Here is a 25,999-nt window from a genome sequence, read left to right on the forward strand (position 1 = left end):
GGGATTGTAGGCTATGCACTGAATTTTGTAAGAATGCCTAATCGTATTCTGGCTGGAATACACAGGTAGATTTGCCGTTATGTTACATTGTGTGGGTTGTGTTTAGCGATTGCAATGGTTACAGTGGCGTTTTTTTTTAAATCAAGACTAGGGCCTTTTTAAGTAACTACAACTATGATTGAATACTGAAAAGTTTGGGTGTTCATCAGGACAATTATCGTTTCTAACCATGATTTCTGACTCATTTTTTGGCCTTTTTTGCACTCACTTAGAAAGAACTCTCACTTTTGAAGTCAAGCTGGCAATGTAGGACGACAGAACGTTGTGTTAATTTCTGGTGGTGAGACTGTCAGTCGTCCCGGTGTTTTTCATTTGGTGCTCTTGTTGCCTGGATTCTGTCGTTCAACGTGTGAAGTTTGTTATGTTGGAGTGAATCAATAAACGAATCAATAGCGAAGATCATCATGTTCTGATCACTCCTCGCCATAACCATGCCCAGGAGTGTTGTCGTTCCATCGACGACTCTAGGCCTATAGGCTGTGGGTGGGCAATACCGGGCATGCTAACGAGCGACGTCCACTACACAGACCGTAATGCGATTGAGCCTCTACTGTGACTTTTGCGCCGTGTAGGCTACGCCCTGATAGCTCAGTTGATTAGCACGTGACTTCGTGAACGAAGCTTCAAGATCACACGTCACTGGTTCGACTCTCAGAGTGTGCGCTTTAGCAACGCATTCTAAGCACTGCTCTCCATTAAACGGCACCTAATGGATGGAATAATTCCCCCTCAACAAGACTTCAACAATCAACAATCGGGAAACTTCACTCAGACAATCTCGTAGGCCTACGTCAAAAGCCTCTACAAGTATGCGAAACAACTATAAACAACCTATCAAGGCTTTGTCAGTCCGAGGATAAAGATTCAAACCAACCAATCAAGATCGGCAGTAGCGCATAAAGACAAAGCTAAACTTGACTCGTTTATCGCTTGAATTTCGTCAAATAACATTAAATAACGCTTGCTAGATGAAAAAAATGCTTCGCTACAAGTCTACAACTAACTTTTGATAAAGCTCGATCCTTAGATGATGCCCAAACGTTTTCCAATCGTTTCAAAATGACTGCAATCCAGACTTCGTCTTCATTTAATTGTGGCGAAACAGCTTTTGAAACTCGCCCTACCTTTTAAATGGAAGATTCCTCAAATAAAGAAGAAAGCTCAGATGTTCGTGTCGCATTGGTTGAAAAGTGTAACTATTGGGGAAATAGGCGACATGATCGAAGATATTGCCCTGATTAATTGTGAAGTTATTTGTTTCAAAATCAAATGTTCTATAAAAAGTCATTTCTCAAAAGTTTGTCGTCTTTCTCAGGTAAATTGAACACCTAAGTTTTACAAGCCAATTGAAATTCCATCGATAAAAGCTACGCAACCTATGGAGCTTTTAAACATCGATTTCATAGGTCCCCTTCTGCTACGAAAAACAAATAAACTGTGGTATAAGCTAATAAAATAAGCTACGAAAAACATTTTAACTGTGGTAGATTAGTAGGCTACTCTCGATTTCCTTTCGCCTTTCCTTGTTGTAAAGTAGACACTGAAACTGTGATCTCGTGCACGTCTACTCTTTTTGCGATGTTTGGTGAATCTGGTTATGTGCATCGGATGGAGGGGCATTGTTTAATTTTTATGTCTAAGGACTTTGTGTCTTACATGTTCAGTTTGCAGTTTCAGTTTGCAACCCAGCTGCGATTTAGCGGAATAAAATGTAGTGAAACCATCTACAATTCATGTATTAGAGAAATGTATTTTGCTAAAACGCAGCTGGGTCGCAAACTAAATCTGAAACTGAACTGAAATCATTATCATCATAATCCATCGTCGGTTTGTTCCCCACTAGTGGGGGTGGCCGATTGTTTCCGCGCAGCAATTGTTTTAATCCCTTTTCTCCATTTCACCCTGTCCCTTGCATCTTCCTCCTTCAGTCCGACTTTTTTAAATTCATCCTTCACTTGTTGTTTCCACGTTCTTCTTAAACGACCGCGTTTCCTCTTCCCATCCACCTTTAGATCTAGTGCCTTTCTAAGAAAACTTCCTTTCTCCCTCCTTATCACATGTCCATACCATCTTACTCCATTTGCCCTTGCCAGTTGGTCTATGGTCTCTCTCATCTCTAGCATATCCAACAATTCTTCAGTCCTTTTTTCCCTTCTCGTTTTCACCCCACACATTGCTCTCACCATTGACCTTTCCGTTCTTCTCAGGAGTGCCAGTTCACTCTCTCTCAATACCCATGTCTCGCTACCATATAGCATTGCAGGCCGCACACAGCTCCGATATACTTTTCCTTTCATCCTTATAGTGAAAATTTTCTGCCATACAACATTTCCCCACATTCTCTGAACTTTGCCCAGCCCAATCTTGCCCTTGTTGTCACCGCTGCTTCACATCCACCACTTCCATTTATCCGATCACCCAGATAACAGAAGTCTGTCACTGTTTCGATGCCATGGCAGAACTCATCATCATGGCCTTCCACTTCATTCCTTCCTTTACTGCATTTCCCACAAACAAAACACTTCGCCAATCTTGTTGCGGCTCTCTTGACATTAGCACATCTTGCATGTACCCACTTTCCACATTCCTTGCATTGCATTGAATTTCTTATCACTCTCTTGCCACATATTCCACAGGGATCTACTTTGTTCTCAACAACTGTTCCTTCTGCTCCACTCACCATTACTTTTGTTTTTTCAAGATTCACCTTCATACCCTTGGTTTCAAATGCTTCTTTCCATTTCTCAAACTTTCTCTCCAGTCCCTCCATACTATTACTTGTCAAGACCAGGTCGTCTGCATACAAAATTTCACTCAATAAGCCCTCCCTCACTCCTTCAGTTACAACGTCAACCACAATAGTAAATATCAGAGGTGACAAAACTGATCCTTGGTGTACACCAACCTTCACAAAAAACTCGTTTGAATAATTTGATCCAACTCTCACTTTTGTTCTTGCATCCTCATACATAGACATCACAGCTCTCACTAATACCTCCGGTATACCTCTTTTCCTCATTGCCCACTCCATCACTTTCCTTGGTACTCTGTCAAATGCCTTTTCTAAGTCGACGAAACACATATATAGTTTTCTCTGCTTCTCTTGGTATTCCTCCTGCATTCTTCTCAATATAAACAGAGCATCCACTGTACCTTTTCCTGGCATAAATCCAAACTGCATATCATTTAATTTCACTAATGTTCTCAACCTCTTTTTTAGTATTCGCTCCACAATTTTCATTCCATGCTCTAGTAGTTTTACACCTCTATATGCACTGCAACTTCTCACATCCCCTTTTCTCTTGAACAGTGGAACAACAGTATTATGCTTCCACTCCTCCGGCATTCCCTCTCCATCTAATACCCTTTGGCTAAGTTGTAGCATTACTTCAATTCCCAACTCTCCACTTGCTTTTGTCATCTCTACGCTCACTTCTGATGGACCGGCTGCTTTATGCAGTTTCATTTGCCCCATTGCCTCCACCACTTCATCACGAGTAACCTTTCCCACTGGACCCTCCACCAGATCAGCCTCTGTCATATGATCCCATACATTCTCCTTATTCATAACATTTTCCATATGTTCCTTCCACACTTCTCCTCTGCTTTCCGGGCTAAAATGCAACTTCCCATCTCCACTCCTTATACATCTTCCCCTTACAATATCTTTCCCATCCCTTTTCATTAGCTTTATGAGTCTGAATACTTTGTTTTGGCTTTCCCCCATTTTATTAAGTTCCTCCTCAGCACCATTCTTCATAGCTCTTGCAACAACCCTCTTTGCCTTCTTTTTCATACTCTTATACTTCTTTTTATTCTCTTCTGACCCATTTTTGCGCCACTGCTTGTATGCATCTCTTTTCTGTGAAATCGCAAGCTTCACCTCTTCATCCCACCACCATGTGTCTCCACGATCCCTCCTCACTTTCTTTTTCCCACATACTTCATCACATGCTGCTAGGACACCTTTCTGAAATGAAGCCCACAAGTCCTGCGCACTCATGTTTACCAGCTCTTTTGCTCTTTTCACAAACTTAATTCTCGTTTCTTTTTTCTCCAGTTTCCACACATTTCTCACAAAAATTCGTTCTTTCTTCACTTTTTTCATATTTAAGTCTCCTACTACTAGTCTATGCTGCAACTCCCACGGAATTACTTTCACATTCTTCAAGTACTTTCTCTGTTCCTGCCCAACCACAATAAAATCAATTTCCGACTCATGTCCTCCTGAGCTGTAAGTCACCTTCCTTTTCTCTTTCTTTTTAAACCATGTGTTGGCAATATAAAGTTTCCTTTCATCACAAAACTGAAAATACACACAGAAATCAAATTGAAAATACACACCAGTAGCCTTGGCCTATAAAAGCAACAAAGGAACGAAACAAACTTAAGGCAATGTGGCAACAGAACAATCAGCAACAAAGTAAATTGTTAATTTTATAATCGACTTGAATAACATGTCAAGTAGCAGCCACCCTATTCTTTGTTGTTTTAAGATAACCTCTAAAACGTCAATCGCGTCTTCGTGCTGATAGAATTATTACGTTACTTTTACAGACATAAAGCTTGTGTTTACTTAAATCCATATATCTCTTTCCACGGAGTTGGTGATCTATTGAATTGTACGAAAAACAACTACATTTTTAGCAATTCTTTATTCGTTCTGAAAAACAGGTTTAAATAATTGCTGTCAGTTTCTATACGAGAAACTGAAGCTTGCAAGGATTGACTCATGAAATGGCACCAGAGTATCTGTAGTGTGTTGTTTTAAAATGCTATTTTTAACTTCCATTGCCCTAAAAAACAACTTATGTCATTTCATTTTGTGGGCTGAAAATTAATCGTTGTTTTTCATCATCCATTTAAACGTTGGCATAGCACGGACAACGGTAATTCAACGTCTAAATGCTGTGTGTCTGTATGAGACTATGAATACTGGCTAAGCGCGTTATTTCTTCGAAGCCTTTCGCCGCATCTTGAAAGATGTTGTATCAACGTTGGCAAACGATTGTTATCTGCTTGCTTGCTTCAACCAAGGCATATTATTGAAGCTATTTTTTCTTATCGTTGTCTTTATATAGCGCACCTTCTTTGTGTTTTGCAATATCAGCATAAAAGGCTTAGCAAAGCGAACGTTTGAGAGCATAGACCAGAAATTCCGTTGAGTTTTTGTAGCCTATTAGCTGCATTTGGTAAAACGAGATGTTTAAATCTTAACTCTTAAGCATAAATTGAGAAACTTTATGTTAAGTATTTCTTAACCATTTACTAATTGTAAATTTTTGTATTCCATTCTATTTGAATAAGATGCACTAGTAGAATCAATTGCTGTATGACTGTTACGACTATTATTATTTGGATTATTGTTTGTACGGACTATAACTTCAAGCCCTGATTGCTGTCTCGGTGAGTCTGAACTATAATCACCAGCTCTATCTAGAATTGAAGTAGCCTATATCTGCCCACTAAGTTTGTTAAACGACCTTGCGACCTGCAACCTTGTGGCTGGACCTTGCGACCTGCAACACAGTGACCTTGCGACCTGCAACCTTGTGGCTGAACCTTCGACCTACATCTTGTGATCTTCTGATCTGTGATCTTGCAACCTTTCTGCCATAATAAACTAACAGAACTCAAGACCGTGTTCAGATTCAATCTACTTGGCTTGTTTCTCTGTCTGTTGTAGGCGCATAACCGTATTAACTGAGCGAGGCATATAATAATCCAATCCACTGTTTGGCGCCAGTGAGAAAGATATTCTTTAACGTAGAATTCGCGTCAAAATTCTACACGGTTTAACAAACTTAACCAGCAAATTCTCGCTTGGTTATCTATCTTTTCTGCCTTCAAACGCGTTGTATGCTACGAAGCGGAAAAATCTACAGCAAAATGACCGCTGAAACTCTTTCTGATGCGGCCAAGCAATTAAGCAATTTCTATTTAGAAATCAACAATTTAATGAAAAGTCCTAATTGTGCAACAACAGTGCGTGCCCGGCTTCACGACCTAGACACTGTTTGGCGCCAGTGAGAAAGATATTCTTTAACGTAGAATTCGCGTCAAAATTCTACATAAATTACGATGCAACTTAAAACAATAACACGTCATAGGCGTACAGTACTACAAATTTTGCAAATAAATGAAAACATGCCAGTTTCAAATAATTTGAAAGACCACCAGAGCGTGGATATAGCGGGGAAAGTGATGGCTTGATAAGGAGGAGACGTTTCACACTGCAGGGTCTTTGGTTTTATGCTTTAAATTCAAGTAGCCTAAGTTCGAATTAAATTGATAGATGACAACAGACCGTTGCTGATGTGATGATTATTTCATTGACGAGAGTTTGAAGCCGATTTGTGGTGAAATGTAGACAACTTAGTCCAATTGGGAAGCTTTCGAAACAGCGTTGGGAAATTTATATATGGTACCATCTGGCAACACTGGTGCATTCCCAATGTTGATATTGCAGGAAAAACCTAGAACATCACACAACTAAGGCGAAGGAGAAAATTGAATTGAGTCCTGTCTTGACTTACCAAGGGGAGTGGGGGGGGGGGGATTATATACCAGTCCCAGGTACCAAGAAGTACCAAAAGGACTCAATTCAATTTACTCTTTCGCCTTAGTTGTGTGATGTTCTAGGCGTTGCCGATATTGCATTGCATAATAACCTATACGGTACCTTTGTAAGGTTTGGTTTTGAATCTTTATCCTCGGACTGACAAAGCCTTGATAGGTTATTCCTGGTTGTTTCGCATACTTGTAGAGGCTCTTGACGCAGGTCTGGTTACCGAGGTTGGCATCCAGTGAAGTTTCCCGATTGTTGAAGTGTTGTTGCAGGAAAATTATTTCATTCACTAGGTGCTGCTGAATGGAGAGCAGTCCTGAAATGCCTTGCTCAACTCCATATACCCCAAGAGGCGAACCATGGACGTGTGATCTTGAGCCGAGAGCTTATCCACTGAGCTAACGGGGCAGACTTTGAAAGGTGAAAGTTTGCAACTAGTAACTTAGGTAATAGCAGGCCTACCAGTTCAGTGGCTTCCATACCGCTCTTGTGCTGGTAGTTCTGAGATCGATTTTAGGTCATATCAAAGATTTTAAAAACGGACAGATTGTATTCTTTTTTGAGCGATGATAAGTCAAGTAATATTGTGGTAAATCTCATATATAATTAGGCGAATGCAACGTAATTCGTACCCTGAACAATTTGTAGGCTACCCTCATTTTGCATCCTGAAAAAATCGAGAAAAAAAAGTAAAAAAGGCCAAAATAGCACACGGATCGGAGTTTCCGCTTAACTCTAATCGTAACTTTAAAATTTTTTCGGAAACTCCGATTAGCGACTTCAGCTTTGTTGCGATCAGAGACTTTGGCTTTGTCCTATTTTTTCTCTCAATCTTTTCGGGGTACCGTACGAACTGAGGGTACAAATTGTTCAGGGTATGAATTAGGTTGCAGCCGAATTAGGCTATGCCTATATTTACACTATATAGTGTAATAATAGCTTCAATAGTGTTACCAGATACGGAATTCTGCCCTAATTTGAGAAAAGTTTAAAGCTGTTGAAAGCAAAAACTTGTGTTTTGGAATTTTTTTTTAGCAAAGATCAAAACCCTACTCTTATTCTAACTCTAACCCTTACCTTAACCTTTCCTAACTTTAATCCTAACTCTGGCAACACCTGATTGTAACCATGGCATTAAGTGTGGAAAAATAGTCACTTCCATAAAATTAAACATGAGCCCTGTCACTAAATGACCATAGCAGCTGTAGAGTGACAATAAATAAACCATAAATTTATTTTTGTTTATTGTAGGCACAGCCAGCAGGTCAGGTTATGGCTTGTGCACATTCACAGTGGTGACCGTTTCTGCTGACTTACAAAGATACAATACAATAGCTTAGTATTACTTTCCAATAAATGCTACTTTGTATTGAAATTCATGCGAGAGATAGGTATGTCCAGATGGTCGGCAACGTTTCTTGTGAAGTTTCTCTTGTATTTGTTTTTAGTGTGAAGAAAGGAACAAAGAGGATAAAATGAAATCACAGGTTGCTCAAAACCTACAAGCCCCATACAAAAACATTTTACCATGTGTTACTTGATAGGCTTGTACTAAAAACAGTTCTACAGCCTAGCCTACATTTTGTCATAAGTGAAAAGCATCATATTCATTTTTACACAGCAATAATCTCAAAACAATAAGTTGTGAGTTTGTTGCAAAGGCTTTAAGCAAGGTAGCCTTAACTTCTGTGAATGCTCTCTAATGCCTTCTAATCTACATGCAAGACTTCGCAAGGTTATCTCCACATGGCAATCCACAGTAGTGATCAACAATTTGTTTTCTATTTCAACATGTGGGCGAGTCTTGTCTCGGGCTTTGGCCTTCTCTACAAACCCAGGAGAATACAATCATATTTCACCACTTCCGTTTTCTAAATCAATTCAAAGTTCTTCAGGTACTGTAATTTAGTTTGATCTTGTTAAATTATGGTATCTTTCAAAACTAAATTATTTATAAAGTATGGTATTAAACTTACTAAATTAGTAGGCATAATGAAAGCACTTAAATTGTTAGCAATAAAAAAGTGTGTTCTCACATTTTAAACATAGACAGCCTAAAGGTTGGTTACTTGTGGATAAACGGTTTTGCAAACAATATCAAAAACTGTAACTTCAAAGTTGTAAGTTTCTGATAAACTAACTGGACCAGCATTAGTACTTCAAGATCTTACTATATGATATGTTTACAAATATAAGATTTTCATTTGATTAAACTCCACAGGACTGGTCTTTTTTCAGGTTTAAACTTGATTGCATAAATGCAAGTCAGTTCAATAATTCCTGCTGTTGTTTTGATTAAATTTTTTGGATCTTTGCAGTTGGGGTTTTAAACACATGCAAACTAGTGTCAGCAATTTCGGGTTATTCAAAATTTGACTACTCAACTCGGAGAACGTCTAGTGCTGCAGGTTCTATTCTCAATAAGAGGTTGTATGGAGATGATGCTTGCTTTGTCACCTGTAGCAATTATTCAGATGTTGTAGGTATGACATCTTCATTTCATTTAATGCGCTATTAAAGCATTTAAGTTTTAATGCGCTACTACATGAAGCTTTGATGTGCTTCATTGGGCATCTTGAAGTGCAGTAGTATTGTGACTTTTTCTGATACTGTATTGTATTATATTTACAAAAATTCTTATATTATCTTGTTGCTTCGTTTTCATGAATTTTTTTATGTTTAAAATTTGTCCTGTCTGTATCATGTTATGCAAATCCATACAGGATACAGCACAATATATTCTGATCTTTAAATTTCAGGAATTGCTGATGGAGTAGGTGGTTGGAGGCAGTATGGCATCGATCCATCACAATTTCCAAAAAAACTGATGGAAACTTGTGAGACTCTAGTTAAAACCGGTCAGTTTGTACCAAGTAGACCTTCTGAACTTCTTGCATTTGGATACAAAGAGTTATTAGAGGACAAATTACCATTGACAGGTAAATGAGGCATCAATGAAAGACATCTTGCGTAAGAGATTTTGTCTTATGTTGTCGAATGTACAGGTGCGATTTACATAACTAAAACGTTCGGAACTTGTAGTGATATCAAGTAGTACACCATTGTGCAATGTGTATAACTGCATATTAATTGCCTTCAGACAGTTTTTTTACTTTTTTTGAAGATATTGTTTTATCATTCAATCCTAAACCGATGTCTATCATGGTGGTCATGTTATTTAATAATGTTAGTTGATAAGCTTTAATAAGAGCATTTTAAAGAGATTACACATGATTGCGTCACATTAGGCGTTTCCAGATGGTTCAAGGGTGTTGTAACAGGACCTTGCCATAAGTCAAATTGTGACGAGTTTTTTCTAACTAAACAAGATAAAAGTGTTGGACTGGCCTGGAAGCTCACCAGATTTACATCTCATCGAAAATTCATGGTCAATCGTAAAGACTCGTCTCCGCAAAAATAATTGTACAACCAAAACCAAGCTGATAAAGGCCATAATTCTGATCTGGTACCACGACGAACAAATACAGAAAAACTACGAAAATTTAATCGACTCCATACCCAAGCGAGTTTTACAGGTGATAGACAATAAAGGTGGTCACACTTCGTATTAAAAGTGAAAAAATAATGAAAAATTATGCAAATGAACGATTATTTTGATGAAAATGATAATGTAAAATGTTTGATTCAATGAATATGCACAAGGATGTATGCCATTGCTTATCTTGGCACTAAGCTTCGTGCCCTCGATGGCGTCGAATCGGTGACTGCTTTGCAGACGCACTCACGGCTGTGACGTAAGATTGCTTGCTAGACATCATGGTGTACAAACTTATTGATATAGGTGTTGTATGTGAGAGATGTGTCTGCAGAGTGTGAATAGGCTTATTTTTAGAATACTACAGTTTGCAATGCAACTGGAAACATCAAACACAGGGTGTAGACTCTTGTTGACTGCAACACTGGCTTATGAATTGAGGGTTACAGTGAAAATTGGTTGTGAAATGGAGATTCTACGTATTCAAATGTCAACAGGTTAAACATTGTTTTTAAAATCTTACAAACTGTAACATGCACAGCTTTAGCTACATGAACTTTCATATAATATACATAACGCACTACATTTGTTACCATCAGGCCGCAAGTTTTATCACTGAAGGAAAGAAAACTAAACAGAAGTTTAAAATTTTGTGTCCAAATGTTAACCATGCTAAATTTTTTTGTCCTAATCTTTATCCACTTGCTAACATTTTCGACTAATTTAAAGGTTTGTGGTTGAAGTCGCACCTCCAGCACATATGACGTATATGATTTGTATATTGCTGTCTACATGAATTTTGGACATAAAGCTTTGTAGCCGGTTAACATCTTGTCATTTCCTGTTTGGCACGTTACTAATAATCACGCGTAGTTGTGGGATCAATGAGTGAGATCTATCACGTACGATACGGTATTTATTATTGAATGGTTGCACTCGTTGTAATTCGAGAAATGTACGCTTACTCTCTTTTACTTGTCCACTCAGCCATATCGTCGTATTTAGATCCCAGTCAGTAAATTAGTTATTTTTTTCATAAAGCAATGCAAAAAATTTCAATAATAATCAAGTTGTATATTTCCTTTTCTTTAATTTAAAGTATTACATTAAATTGAAAACGGGCTGAGTCTGGGTTAGGCTAATGATTAATGTTTCCGCGAGAAATTCCCCCCAATAAAATTACTCTATCATCTTATGAAGTATTGCATCGTACGCCGTTTGAATGGCAAAATTCACAGCTTTTCATTACTTGGAGTAAACACAACCGTAAGTGCGGTTGGTTTTGTGCTGGATGCCACTGAAGAAAACGTAAGATGTTTAACATCATATGGCGGCCATTTCACTTTTTTTCGTCCCACATGACGTTTGTCATTTTTTAACGACGACTTTCAACGTCCAACAACCCCTAAATACCTTTGAAAAGCTCATTATTTAATTTATATTTTGCCAGTTTAGATGCGTTTTGTTGATCATGTTTGTCTTGGTTGGTACCAGGCAGTAGCACAGCTTGCATTGTCGCCGTGGACAGAAGCAAGCAAACACTCCACACAGCCAACCTAGGCGACTCGGGATTCATAGTAGTTCGTAACGGCAACATCGTGCATCGCTCAAGTGAACAACAACATTCCTTCAACACTCCCTATCAATTGTCAATGCCGCCCGAAGAACATAGGGGTGACGTTCTGAACGACGCGTAAGAAAGATTTTTTTTCAATGAATTCCGGTTAGATAAAGTAGGTTACGTGTACCATAGAAACTTTGCAACCAAATTGTTAATATGAACACACTATTCATCAGTGGTAGCCCCCCCCCCTCTCCCTAAAACACAGAGAAGTAACTTCATTCACGGTGTATTTGCAGGAGACTTGCACATCATTTTTCTGTTGAATTCGTCTCCCCCTACCCTTAAGGTTGTTTGCTGAATCCGCCCCTGCCATTAGTTGGTAGTTTGCTTACAAACCAATCCGTTATATGCGTCTTCTGAAGTTATTTTATCCGATCGTTTTCATCAAAGAGATTTAACCAAAATTCGATCATGTTCACTTATTTGATAAATGCCTTGAAAACCTTATAGCACACACGCTTCGTGGGCATTAGTAGGCTACATACAATAACACATATCATGCATAGTACCACAATTCAATTCTGACATTACGTTGCACTCATATCTATGTTCTTTTGCATTGACTCCAGAATTGAAGATGCGGACATATCATCATTCGATCTTAAGATAGGCGATGTCATTCTAACAGCTACTGATGGCCTATTTGACAACTTACATGATAGCGTTATTCTAAAGGAATTATCAAAGCTGAAGGTATTAGTCTTGTTTCTACATACCACTGTGTTTTGGAATTGGTGAAAAAACAGTCGTTTATTCAATCGTAATAAACGGATTGTTGTGGCTTTATACTGTAGTGTGGTGAATCAACAGTTGACACAGAGTCATATACCTTAGCCTACCTGAAGTATTACTTTGTTTGCAGGACAGTCAATATGAAAGTGTGCAACAAACAGCTTGGAGAATAGCTGAACAAGCCCTTCACAAATCACTCGATACAGACTATATGTCGCCGTTTGCAATACGAGCTAGGAAAAGTGGATATGTTTCTTTTAAAGGTAAGAAGTTTGCTCGTCTGCTTTATCGTCTCGTTTGCGTCCCTGAGTGGACGTTTTTCTTTTGGTTAACCTTCCTCTAGGTGACGTTGTATGACATTGATTGCAAACGGTTCTTCTACTGCTACCGCTGTTCCGGGCGTTATCAACGCTAGACGTTTAGCGAAATCCTGTTGATTTTCACGTTTAAATCCTAACAACCTAATGTAACTCTGGTCCGCAGAATTGGTCTTTTTTACATTGAACGAAATAAAAAAGATGAGCTTTGTTGACTGGGTACAAGTTGCAACATGACAAGTTTCGTCTAAATCTGGTCAAATTTCGTTCAATCCATGGTCGGCAGTTTTAGAGTTTACAATTAAAAACCAATATATACAATTATACATGGTTTACTTCAATTATTGAAACAGCCCCATCTTGCAAAAAAATGCTACTTTTTGCATATACTTACCATTTGTAGACGTCGAAAAAAGATTCAATTTGCTTTCTTTGGAAGATATGTGTGGTTGTGCACTAGCAGTAATATCAAGCTAAAAGTATAATTGACCCCCCTATGTCAATGTTTTGCATGAAATAACAAAGATTTAAGCAGGCCTATGGCAATGCTTGTCCAGTAACCTTATTTAAGCTATTTTGACCTGTCTAACACAAACTTTTCGCTATGGCACGGCATATGTTGGTGGTAAACGCAATGTCAAATCTTCCACTTTTGACAAAAATCAAGTATTTTTGTCATCATATCTCAACAATCTTAGTTTAGTTTCGGATTCAGCACCCCAAAATTACATTAAATCAGTTTTCAAAATCCAAAGAGCAGAAAAAAAATCTTTTTTTGTAGCCCAGTGTTTGCTGTTTGGGAACTTTCGCATTTATTATGGCGCCAAGTTTTTGCTCGTGTATTAGAATACATTTTCAAGAAATTAAAAAAATACATATATAACTTAAATAAAACCTTTCAAGAAGTTGAGCAATTCCCAATGCGCAGGTTGGCATCTATTCAGAATGTAGCATATTTCTGAATAACTGAGCTCACTTCTTTATGTTATTTAACTGTTGGTTTTCGATCTTTTTACAGGCGGAAAACCCGATGACATCACAATACTATTATCTTTGGTAACAACAGCAAGTAACTGACTTCCACATCCACAAGGTTTCCACGTTCTGTCGTTATGAAAAAAGTGTGTAAAGTGATGTTTTAACCAGGTTTGATTTCTTGCAAAATGTGTTTCGAGCAATGCCGCAGATATTTTCAACAAGCACAAATTTATCCTGAGGTTTGGAAGAGACTTTTCCCTTTCGGCCATAAACAAAAGAAGCTATTTAGAAAATATATGGTCCACTCTTGAAATGAAAATTTAGCCTTGTTCTAATTGCAATGAACAAAGGAGCTTCGCTTACTGAAGATCACGCAGCGTTCTCTGCTGCAGACCAAACTACGACCAGATGACCTCAATACATTCACTTGAGAAAACATCGGTGTTTCAATTCGTTTAAATTTGTGAACAAAAAATGAACAAAGCACAACTCGGATTTAGTTTGGAAAAAGACTAGGGGTCCAAAGAGGAGGCGCATGGTCACTTGCCCCCCAAAATCAAGAAAAAACATGCAGTTTTTGAAAAGTTTTCCTGCTCGCTGAATCATATTTTACTAATCTACCGTAACCATAATTATACTAATCTAGTGTAAACAGAGATGAAATGTGCCTTGTATTGGCTGCTGTAGGGAAAGATGGTGACACTTCTGAAGATTTTTCAAACTAAAAACTTCGTTAAAATAAATTATTTAAATCTCTCTGCGTTTCTGAAAAAAAAAAAAACTTCATCTCAATTTTAAGCCAAACCTTGTAATTCTAAGCTAAGTGGTAGGGTACCGTACTGGAGAAAGCTAGTGTGATATGATTTTGGTGAGATACAAAATAAGCTTCTTGAACAAAAACTAGTCTATATTGAGCCACAAAAAGCGACAGAGAAAAAACAAGATCAAATTTCTTTGGGTTAAGTCTCCGCCATGCTGTTTTTATTTTCGTACCTTAACTTATTGAGAAATTTTGAAGCTCTGGTGCCCCTCTATTTTTTAGATCCGCTACTGGGAGAAGTTAATATTAACAAACGTGCTCAGCTGGTTAAATGTTCGATTTTTTTGTTATGAACCCCGACAACTATTTTTGCACACTTTAGTCAATCCTGCTGCATTTGAGCGACGTTGTATTCTCAAGAAATGTTAATGCTTTTACTAGAGAATCCCATTCTTTCGATGATTCCAAGCTGGGGTACCACTCTGCAATGCGAGCGTGAAACTCCATTATGTAATGTAGTAATTTACCGCAAGTGTTACTTTGCATTTCTAAATATTGCTGCCAATGCTGTTATTACAAGTGTCATGCAAACTACATGTTATTATGATACGTTTTTGTGGCTTAATCAACATTCATCAATACCGGTACTGTATTTTTGACCATGGCTTCTAAATGTAATGGAACTACGGATGTCACCAGAGTTCTAGTTTCAGCTCCAGTTTATTTAAACCACATGATGTTATTCCATGTTAATATTTGGGTACGCGTGTTTGTGTAAAACACAAGTCTGATCTCTGATTAGTGATCAGTAGGGCAAGTTTTTGCAACTTTTTTTTACAGCTTCCGGCAGCTTCCTAAATACTCAGAATTTATGTAGTATGATGTTTTAAGCTGTTTGTAGGAATTTTATATTGCAACTTTTTTCTATTTTTCATGCAACTTTTTACTGCAACTTTTATCAAGTATTGAGCAAAATGTAAAGGAGTGATTTAAAAAACATGCTATAAAACTGTTTCTAGTACAGTATGATTCTATTCTCTTTGATTTGCACAACAAAAGCTATGTGATGGATTAGCTGCATCTCAATGTTATCTATGACGCAACAGTTTGCTTGCAAGCTAGAAGTTCAACAACCTCAGCCAAGCACGACAGCGCCCGAACTAAATTAGAAGTGGAAGTATGACTTGGCTTTTGGCCAAGCCCGCATAAACGGAAACAGGTTGTGTCTAGTCTTTCGAAGTAAATGAATGGTAAAAAGGTAAATAAATAAATGCAACTTTTGTTAAAATTAAGTGCAACTTTCTCATGTTTTTAGTGCAACAAAAACTTGCCCTAGTGATCAGGGTACCACTGCTACAGTGTAGCAGTGGTATACAGTGTAGCAGTGCTACACTGAATACCAAGCGCCACTGAGATTACTCCATAGCAATTGCAATAGTGTGTTGTCATTTGCACTGTCTCGTGTACCTTTGCATCTGATATCGCCTTTACTTGAAATCCTTTCTTGATTATGCTGAAGTTTACTTGTAATACAACAAACCAGTTGTTTTTATTGTCACCTCAGTGAGTGTTAAACAAAAAATTGTAACATTCTTTGGGAACCAAACTATGCTTACCGTACCACTTTTTTCTAATGCCGAACAAAACAAAACTTTCGAATTTGATGAGAAACAGGGATATCTGAAAGGACTAGGCACGTTAACACCTATCCAATCTCTTAAAAATTAAGTTACAGAAAGTCCGATAAGGTTACTAGAAAAATTTAGATTTTCATAGCTTTTAACAGCCAGGTAAGCACTTTTTAATGGTATGAACACCGCACCATTCAAGATATCAGCAGCCTGCTCACACGAACCGCATACTTTTACGGTGACACGAAGTTCTTGGAATTTGTAGCAATTGTCCAGCATACAGTAGGCTAAGTCAAAAGTATAGACCAGTGTTTCGCAACCTTTTTTGGCCCAACGCCCCCTATATAAACTGGCGAAATTTTCCGCTCCCTAACAAAAACGATTAATTACGAAAAGCAAATATATATTTGCGAGCATGAAAACAGTATACTAGTGGTAGTGGTCACGTCATAATGGAACTCACCAAATTTTGTAATACTGTATACTGAAAAATTACTGAATTTAAATTTTAAATAGATAGCGTTTGTAAACAAAACGGTGGATCAATCAAATACAACGATGGTGTAAGAGAAAGTGTTTGGCTATCGTGCGAGCATGTAGAGTAGATTATCTAGACAAGGATGTGATGAAATCGTTACGCTGGGCGGTAGATGGGTTAAACCAGAATGCTCCCTAATAATCTAAATGCCCCCTTAATCCGAGGTAATCATACCACCACCAAGGGGGTCTAGTAGGTTTCATTGGGTAGTTGGGTACCTCTAAATACGCATTGTCGGGCACTTACAGTGTTGCAAGATATTTTTATCTAAAAATATATATACTATTTAAGTATTTATGCTACTGAAGTCCATTCGAAATAATAGGAAATCAAATGAATCAACAACATTACAACCTGTAACTGCTAAAAATTTCCCGCAAAGGGGAAGCAAAACTAGCCCATTTTGGCTGGTAAAACTCACGGATCTGGCAAGCCTTGAAAATTACCAAGAATTGTCAAACATCATGAAGGGTTGTGGGGCCATAATCTTAGCCCTAACCCCATCCGTAAAATTGGAACTGGCAACCCTGACAATGCCCTCCATTGGGTGTTTAGAGGTATCTACTCGTTCCATCTATGACGACCTATGTACACAGGCCATATCGTGCAGCTTCAAATTGGAATGGAGGCTACTCTGCTAGTACCCAAAATTGCTAGTATAGGTTGGAGTAGTAACTAGTATATAAAGTTTTTGTGTAGATATGAGCTACTTTAAAGCTGTTGTTACCATGCTTGTGCTCAAAACTTGCAAATCATCTAGCAACACTGGTAATAAGGAAAGATTACGGTAGTATATAACTTTTTTAAAGATAAATAAGAAGTTCCACAGTAATTGCACTTTGGCGATTTGGATTCTCAAAATTTCTATTTGTATTAACATATTATTTCAAATGGATATAGAAATTAAATCTAGCGTAGAGTGAAAAAATCGACATAGCTTTGGCCTCTAGCTGGCAAGGCCTGTGTTTATAGATTGTTATAATTTCATCCATATCATAAACATAAAATAGAACTTTACATCAGGAAAACCGCAAATAAACGTTTGCACATATACATCCATTTTAAAGAAATACCAACTGCTTTTTCAGCAAGGGTCCTCTCTTTATATGCTCAAGTTCCTTTATCAATAAAAAGTAGGTAGTAAACATCCGAAAGTATTCTCCATTAATATTGCAGATGAAGAAGGCTTTCTGTGTATTCATATTTATGAACAGAAATTCACGACCAGTACAAATTACACTTGGTGTTGGCAGGCCCGTAATTATACATTTTAGCTTGGGGGCTCAAAAGCTGTTGCGAAGTAAAAGGCTATGCACATAACATTTGTAGTTGCAATTAGTCTAATTTGCGGTTTTTCGGGCAAAGGCACGGCATATGTTATAAAGTCACAAGGTGCTAGATAGCAGTAATTTCGAATGATTGGGATAATTCCAGCCAAAACATGGGTAATTCCTGCCAAAATGATTGCAGAATAGAATAGATGCAACCAGTGGCGTAGCCAGGAATTTGTAAAGGGGGGTTTTTGACGACCCAGCGGCGGGGAGTCTGGGGGGGCCTCCCCCAGAAAATTTTGAAAAATTGCTTTGAATTTGGTGCATTCTAAGAGCATTTTCAACAAAAATGTGGGTATGAATATTCCTGCAAAATTGTGCTGTCCGGTGGCATAGCAAAAGAATAAGATCATGTTTTCTTCGGCATTTTTCGGAAATAAAGCTAAGTCTCTATGTTTTCTTGTTGCTAAATCCTGGCTGAGATGTTTGAATGTTGGGTATTGACAAAACTCGCTCTTTTAATGCAGTTTTGCTTAAAATTAGGCAATTTCTTTTTAGACTGAAAGCATCACACGTGCCAAAGGGGGGGGGGGTTGTAATCCCCACCCCCCCCCCCCCTTGGCTACGCCACTGGATGCAATATTTTTAACACACAACTTTGTCAGGAATGACCCTCGTGACTTTGTCTGGTGCAGGTCTCCACCAAACCAATTTATCCCCTTTGGGGTGTAACATTCGGCAGTAGCCTAAACGTCAAAAAACACTAACAGCTATCCAAGCTGATACCAATGTTGATTTATTTGTTTTTAAGAGATATTCATGGACAATATTTCCAAAACCAGCATCTTACTCCATTTTGTAATTGCTTTTACCTGAGATGCTTTGCCAAAAAAACTCACCCAAATTTAAAAATCATTATCGTGCAATCTGTCTGGAATAACCCTATAACTATTACCCCACCAGTACATAACAACTATAAAATTACAAGCAAGATAATTGTACAAAGTGACATATGAGAATCAAAAAAAATTAAATATAGAAAGTCTTGGGTCTGGGATTACCGTAGGCTACTCATTTGGAATTGGAAAACCAAATGTAGCTTGCCTGGCAGAGTTTTTACTTTGAGCTTGGGGTGGCATTGCCCCCCCAAGCCCCCCCGGCAATTACGGGCCTGGGTGTTGGTGGATATCAGCACCTCACTTCTATCAATAACCTTAAGGATCGTCTTCACGTTCCAACCGCAACAATTTTTAGTACAGTTAAATGCCGGGATAAATAAAAGGAGCTGGGTATGAGCACCTAGGCCTGGAATAGGCATGGTGCACAAAGAAGAAGCAGTATATGCCCCAATTTGAAAAACACATTGTAGGCTATCACATAAAAATACAACACATGAAACCTGGGGTTCAAGTTCCTTATCTGCTTACAACATTCTCATTGAGGTTTTGTGTCAATATGTAACTAGTTCAGGTAAAATTGTAGCACAGAAAGCCTTGTTATGTTGCCTCACGGCTATATTTAAAATTGACACTCATGTCTGAAGAATAAAATACGTACGGTACATGTTGTCTCCTGAAATACATCCAGAATAAATATTGCACTGCATGCACTTGATTGTTTAAGACTTGGTAGAAGCGTCACATGAGCATGTAAAAATGTCACATGATGTACGGTACATAGCTACATTTTGTAAGGGCTACTGACTGTTGGTTTTGTTTGAAATAAACTTTATAATGGCAAGAAGAACCTATTTAATTTAAATATTTTATATGCAAGAAGCATATAAAATATTTTATAAAATATTAATATTTTATATTAAAAACATCACTGAGCAATTGAATTGCTGTCATCTCATAATGATCCTACCCAAATAATAACAAGCACAAAATTGTCCCACAGTTCATAAAAATTAACGGTACACGCATGACCATTCTAACAGAACGTACAAAGTTTAAAAGCTGGGTTTTTATCCCTGGATCTTCTCCAAATCCACCAGTCCCTTGGTCTGCTCCCCATCCAATTTTTGACAAAAATCTTTCTTCATGGAGTATAGCAGCAGCATTTATAAAGAGTATAGCAGCTTCAATTAAAGAATATAAAGAAAATCCCATATTTGAAAATATATTTGTTTTAACAGATTATTTTCAAAAACTCTGAAACAAACAAATTAATTTATAAGTAATATGCCCCGATAGCTCAGTTGGTTAACGCATGACTTCTGCAATGAAGAAACTTCAAGATCAAGCGGCGTTGGTTTGACTCTCAGGGTGTGCGCTTGAGCAACGCCCCTTATTTAAGGATTGCTCTCCATTCAGCGGCATCTAATGGATAGAATAATTCCCCCGCAACAAGACTTCAACAATCGGTAACTTTACTCTGCAATTTGGGTAACCGGGCCTGCATTAGTGATTCAAAGGCTCTACAAGTATGCAAAACTGATTGATTGAATCTTCCACGGACTGGGAAAGCTTCTTGCAGAGCTTAATCCTGGCAGTTTTGCATACTTGCAGAGGCTTTGAATCACTGACGCAGGCCTGGTCACTGAGATTGACAGAGTGAAGTTTCCAATTGTTGAAATGTTGTTGCCGGGGAATTATTCCATTCACCAGGTGCCGCTGAATGGAGAGCATTCCTTAACGTGCGTTTCTCAAGCGCACACTCCGAGAGTCGAACCGCTTGATCTTAAAGATTCTTTGTTCCAGAAGTCACGCGCTAACCAATTGAGCTATAGGGGCTAAACTGCCAGCATTAAGCTTTCCCAGTCTGAGGATAAAGATTTAATCAATCCATAATAACAATTATATATTTCTGACAAAAACAATTGGAAATGTTTTTATAAAACTTTACAGCACAAGTCTTAACGTTCACATTTTGTTGCTTATGCCTTTTGTCAACTCCTGTTATGCCATGACAAATGCTGTATTCACTTTGGTGGAACCATAATTTTATTTATTTAATATTGATACGTAAGTTATGAAGGTGAAAAAGCACTGCTGTGCTTGCAACACCATTATTATTATTATTATTATATATAACAAATTAAATTGAATTTCTAAATGTGTGAAAGAAAAACTGCTGAGTAAAAACTAAAAAGAATCTGGCTAGTCTTGACCCTTGACTTTCGACCAGGGTTGCCACTTGCCAGACGCAAATTTGAAAAATGCCAAATGCACCTTAAAAACCGCCAAATTTGGGAAAAATGCCAGATGTTATTTTAAGCCACTAAACATCAATTAAAAAAATTGGTCATTGCTAGATATTGTTATTGGATGTTTTTTTAGATACAAAAATGACATGTAGTCTCTGTAGAAAAAGCTATCCCCCTGACATAATACACAAGGGTGAGTAGCCTAACTAAATATCGTACATTCGTACTCACCGCAACATTGAGCATTGTGATTTGTTAAGCATGCCAATCTTAAGACTTTTCCAATCAACAAATGTTTTTCGGCATTCAAGTGTAGCAAAAATTGAGAGCAAAAGACACAAGTTTTGGCAATGACGTTGGGCTTATCAAAATCACAGCACTAATTCATGTCACAGAGCTCTTGACTGCTGCTACAGGTGTCCGGTAATTTCAACATCAAGTAATTTCAACGTCAAATCCCTACAATTTCATCGTGGTAATGTCATCGTGGTAATTTCATCGCATGGTAATTACATCGCAGTATATCACATCGTCAGGTAATTACATCGCAGTATGAGAGCTGCGTGGGCTACCAGCCAGGGGCGCCGGAACGATTTTTGACTGGGGGGGCAAGATTACGAAAAAAGGGCACTTTTGTTTACTAAAAGGCCAATTTTTTTTCAAGTTTTAAGATAAGATATAGCGATAATGCTCATCTATCAGCTCATTATGTATTGAGTAATGATAGCCTACAAGTGTCCGGTATACAAAGAAGGGCATCATGCTATGTTATAATGATGTAACCTACTGTCAAGCCTTAAAGCAGTCTGCGGCCATGGCCGCTAAGTAGTGCTTGAATGACAGCCGGTGCTACCTCCTCAATCGGCCAAGTTTGGCCACCAGTCTTTTCTAACCAATTATTTAATTTCGCAATAGAATGATTGTGGATTAACTGTCGAAAACATGTATAGTATCAAAGAGTGACGCAAAATTAGGTCAGCGCGTCATAATCGCCACTGTTGCATTGTGCGGGAATTTGTTGTTGATTGTTGATGTTGTTGATATTTGTTGTTGATGGAATATATCCATCTGCGATCACCAGCGCTGTAAGTCTTGTTTGTAATTCCCGACGTTTCTTTTAACAAAGTCTTAATCCGAAGTGCTAATTTACGTCGGCTGGCAATATTGTCGTTTTTATGTCGACTCGATGTTGTCGGACATTGAATCGTTGTTAAAAAGAAGAACTAGATTAGTTGACGTCCGAGGGAAAAATATTTTTTGATCATATTTTGCAAAAATTATGCTTCTTTTAGTAATGTCCTTTACATCATTGAAATACTTATTTTATTACCTTGCCGTCATCGTCAACACATGTCGAACGTTGCTTTTCGTTGCTAAAAAGAATTTTAGGGTAGTGGCAAACCTTTAAAATCAACCACATTGGAGACACTTCAGTGGCGTAGCTAGGGAATGTGCCGCCCGGGGCGGATTCAGATTTTTCCGCCCCATCAAGAAAAAGCATGTGAAAATGAAATGCGTTTTTTTATCAGATTATAATCAAAATCAAAAATCGTAGTCTGAAAGTGCCTCCCCCTCGCCCTGCCCTAGCTGAGACACTCGTGCGAGTGTCGTTAGATGGTCCGCAGTACTGGATTAGGCTACAATCCCGATAAAGCAGTTATTACGTGGTGCAACGATTCTATTGTAGGACGTCGCCCAGGCCCAGACTTCAACAACGCTAAGAGATCATTTTAGCATTGTTGCAAGTTTAATTCTATTTACTTGTGCCATCGTTATTTTTATTTTGTATTTTGGCCTTCAAGCACGCAGATTTGGCCGCCGAGAAGGAGCTCCCAGTAGGCCACGATGGCTGCCGAAGAAAAACGAGTTTTAAGGCCTGTATCCTACTGTGTTGCAAAATTTTGTGCCGTAAATATTATTTTGAGGCAAAAATGAAAGATTATAATTAGGCTAAAAGCGAATAGCAGAAATTGTTATATTGCAAAATGTACACTAGTTTACATGACATTAAAAGGACACCATTGCCCCCCTTGCCCCTCCATCTGCAGAAAAATTGAGGGCAGGGGGGCATCCGCCCCCCCTGCCCCCCCGCTTCCGGCGCCCTGCTACCAGCAGGGTTAGGTACCAGAATTCAAAGAATAGTCAACGATTTTGAAAATCGCGAAATTCTGGATTTCTTGAGAGGAATTGCACATAAAAGCAACTGTCTCAGATATTTTTAATATGGTTACTTCATTTTAATTTGCTTATTACAACAACTTTGAATTTTAATTGGTTTCATTTACTTTATCATCCGCCTTTTCACTTTAAAAAAAATTGGTGGACGTTGACGAAGACGATTATAAATTACTGACGATGTGGTGTCCTGCGATGTAATTACAATGCGATGACAATGTATGCGATATAATTACCATGTGATGAAATTACTGCGATGAAATTACCACGATGAAATTATCGCGATGAGATTATCGCGATGAGATTACAGTGAATCGCTGCTGCACCACTAATAGAGTCGAGCCTGATGAGTAGGGCAATTTTTTTGTAACGTAAAAAATTAAAAAAGTGACTTTATTTTTGTAAAAAAGTAACCTAAAAGTAACTTTATTCAACGAAAACAAGAAAGCGAAAGAAAAAGCAGCAATTCAACATAAAAAAAAACATTTAAATTACCGTAACTTCAATTTGTGCTCAAATTATAGTTGCACATTTAAATTACACATAATATGTAATGTTTTACATTCTCTGGCAGAAAGTTTCTGTCAATCAAACAATTTAGCTTTTGCAGGGAAAACAAGTGGTTAAAATAGTGAACACGATTTGTTTCATCGCAAAAATTACTTTGCGAGTTTTCGGAAATACACGCTATACAAACAAGCATGGGCTCGTGCAAACCTAAAATCCGTAGGCTACCATTGTAGATAAGAAGATACCGCAGGCTATATCAAAAGTCTTGGCATTAGGCCTACATAGAATGTAAATTCATCTCTACAGTAGTGATAAAAGATAAATAAATAAGGGAATTAGGCAAAAAAAGTATGCAAAATAAAGTGACCTAGTATGGTAGGCTAACCTAAACACACAAAAAGTGACTTTTGGTAACTTTATAACTTCTTAAATATTGACCCCATAACCATGAAATTTTGGTTCTACATTTCTTTTGTTAATTGGTACAACCAAAAAAAAAGTAACTTTAGTAGGGAAAAATCGCCCTACTGATGAGCGAAAATGTGTTTATCGCTGTTAATTCTTGTTAAAATTGACTATTAAAGGCGGACTGGCAAATCCAGGTCTTTGAAGACTTTTTTTACGGTTCGCGTCGTCTCTCACATCATAGCACATGACCAGGAAGCTGTGTTCTGGAAGCTAGTAGGCTACAGTTCGCTATCAGGCTACCACAGCAAACTCGCAGCATCAAGTCGTTAATATCTACATTGTGAAGTTTTCTAAGTAGTCCATGTGAATGTAGGTTATTCTATTAGTTTGACTATGAAATGGTAAGTGTTTTCTTTTTACTATTTATGAGACTTTAACCTCGAAACGGTGTGACTGTTTGCAGTTACATATGAGTTTAAATCACTGTTTAGGTGTAAACTATTTCAGAAGATTCAGATCTCTAAGTTTACGATCTTGATTTTCAAATTCACATTGTTTTGGTGATCTGATCTTAATCTTCAAAAGCACCTATTCTTTTCTGGTGGTCTTGTCTACCTCTGCCTACAGCTCACAAATACGCTTTTCGCACCCCATGGGAACAAATCTCGTGGCTATTGCATGCGTGCATTCCCGGTTTGGAAGAAGTGACCGCTCTTGTATCAGCCACTGCCTAGAAAAAAGGGGGTTCGGACCAATCGGGGATCTATGGAAGACACTTGGTCAAGCCCCTTCTAAAGACTAACTCATGACAAAACAAGGTAACCCTTTCCAGGGGCACGCTACCCAAGTTAAGGCACCCCGGGCTGGGTTTCTGGAAGTAGGCCTAATACTTTTTTGTGCAAAGCATATTTGAAAAGAAATTGTATTGCAAATCAAAACATCGTGAAGTTGAATAACACCCAAGCGCATCAAGTGATAAATAAAAACCAGCATTAATCAAAACTGCTAAAATGAATACGGTAGCGAGTTGAACAACGTATAACAACCAAACTGTCAAAATGCAACGCCCCAAATCAGTTCACAGACCATTTCATATTGGATTGCCAGCAACCAAGCTTCAAGGAAGATACCTCACAGTCCACCAATGCAACAAAGTCCTCATGGATTGGCTGAATGAAAACTGCTTGGACTAATAACGTCATATGAAACAACAACATATACAGTGGTCTGGATGAGTTTCGCTCAACTCATTTGAACACAATTTCCAATGAATTTGTGGTTATTACAAAAACAAAGCATAGTAAATAATACGTTTATAAATGCAGTGAACATAAGCATGGGAAAGGCAGAACAAAACGAATTTTGATTTCGTTTTTATTTTATAATTTACGTCGACATATTCACTGAGTCACGAAAGACATCTGACCGCAAGTGCTTGGCAAATGCTTTATATGATGTTAGATCTCAAAAAGTCGAATATGCGAGTGCGGTATATTGTTAGGAAAAATTGTCTTCAAGTACGGTAATTAAAGTAGAAAAGCAGATTGTTCAAATCAAATTAGAAAAAATAACTGGGTCGATTGCTCGATCATCAGGCACATGCTCTAGAGTCTAGAAGCAACGATGACTCAACGATCAGGGGTGCGCTTAGCAAACGCACTTAAAGGAAAACTCTATTCAGCTACGCTAAGTGGATGGAACAATACACTTCTGTCGGCCAGAGAGAGACCTCCGCTCGACCGGGCCTTCGCCCTCGCCTCAGGCGCGGCTCGACCACGTATGC

General features: G+C 38.1%; 1 protein-coding gene across 1 annotated transcript; it reads left to right on the forward strand.

Moving 5' to 3' along the window:
* The first annotated feature begins 8,253 nt into the window (after nt 1–8,253).
* Nucleotides 8,254–16,087, forward strand: LOC145775399 (protein phosphatase PTC7 homolog). The gene is made up of 7 exons (XM_082586691.1): nt 8,254–8,523; nt 8,947–9,111; nt 9,388–9,567; nt 11,619–11,817; nt 12,318–12,441; nt 12,611–12,743; nt 13,816–16,087. The coding sequence occupies exons 1-7, from the start codon at nt 8,331–8,333 to the stop codon at nt 13,872–13,874; spliced, it is 1,053 nt and encodes a 350-aa protein (XP_082442817.1). The 5' UTR covers nt 8,254–8,330; the 3' UTR covers nt 13,875–16,087.
* Nucleotides 16,088–25,999: the final 9,912 nt, after the last annotated feature.

Source organism: Aplidium turbinatum, chromosome 8 (assembly GCF_918807975.1).
Source record: "Aplidium turbinatum chromosome 8, kaAplTurb1.1, whole genome shotgun sequence".
Lineage (NCBI taxonomy): Eukaryota > Metazoa > Chordata > Ascidiacea > Aplousobranchia > Polyclinidae > Aplidium > Aplidium turbinatum.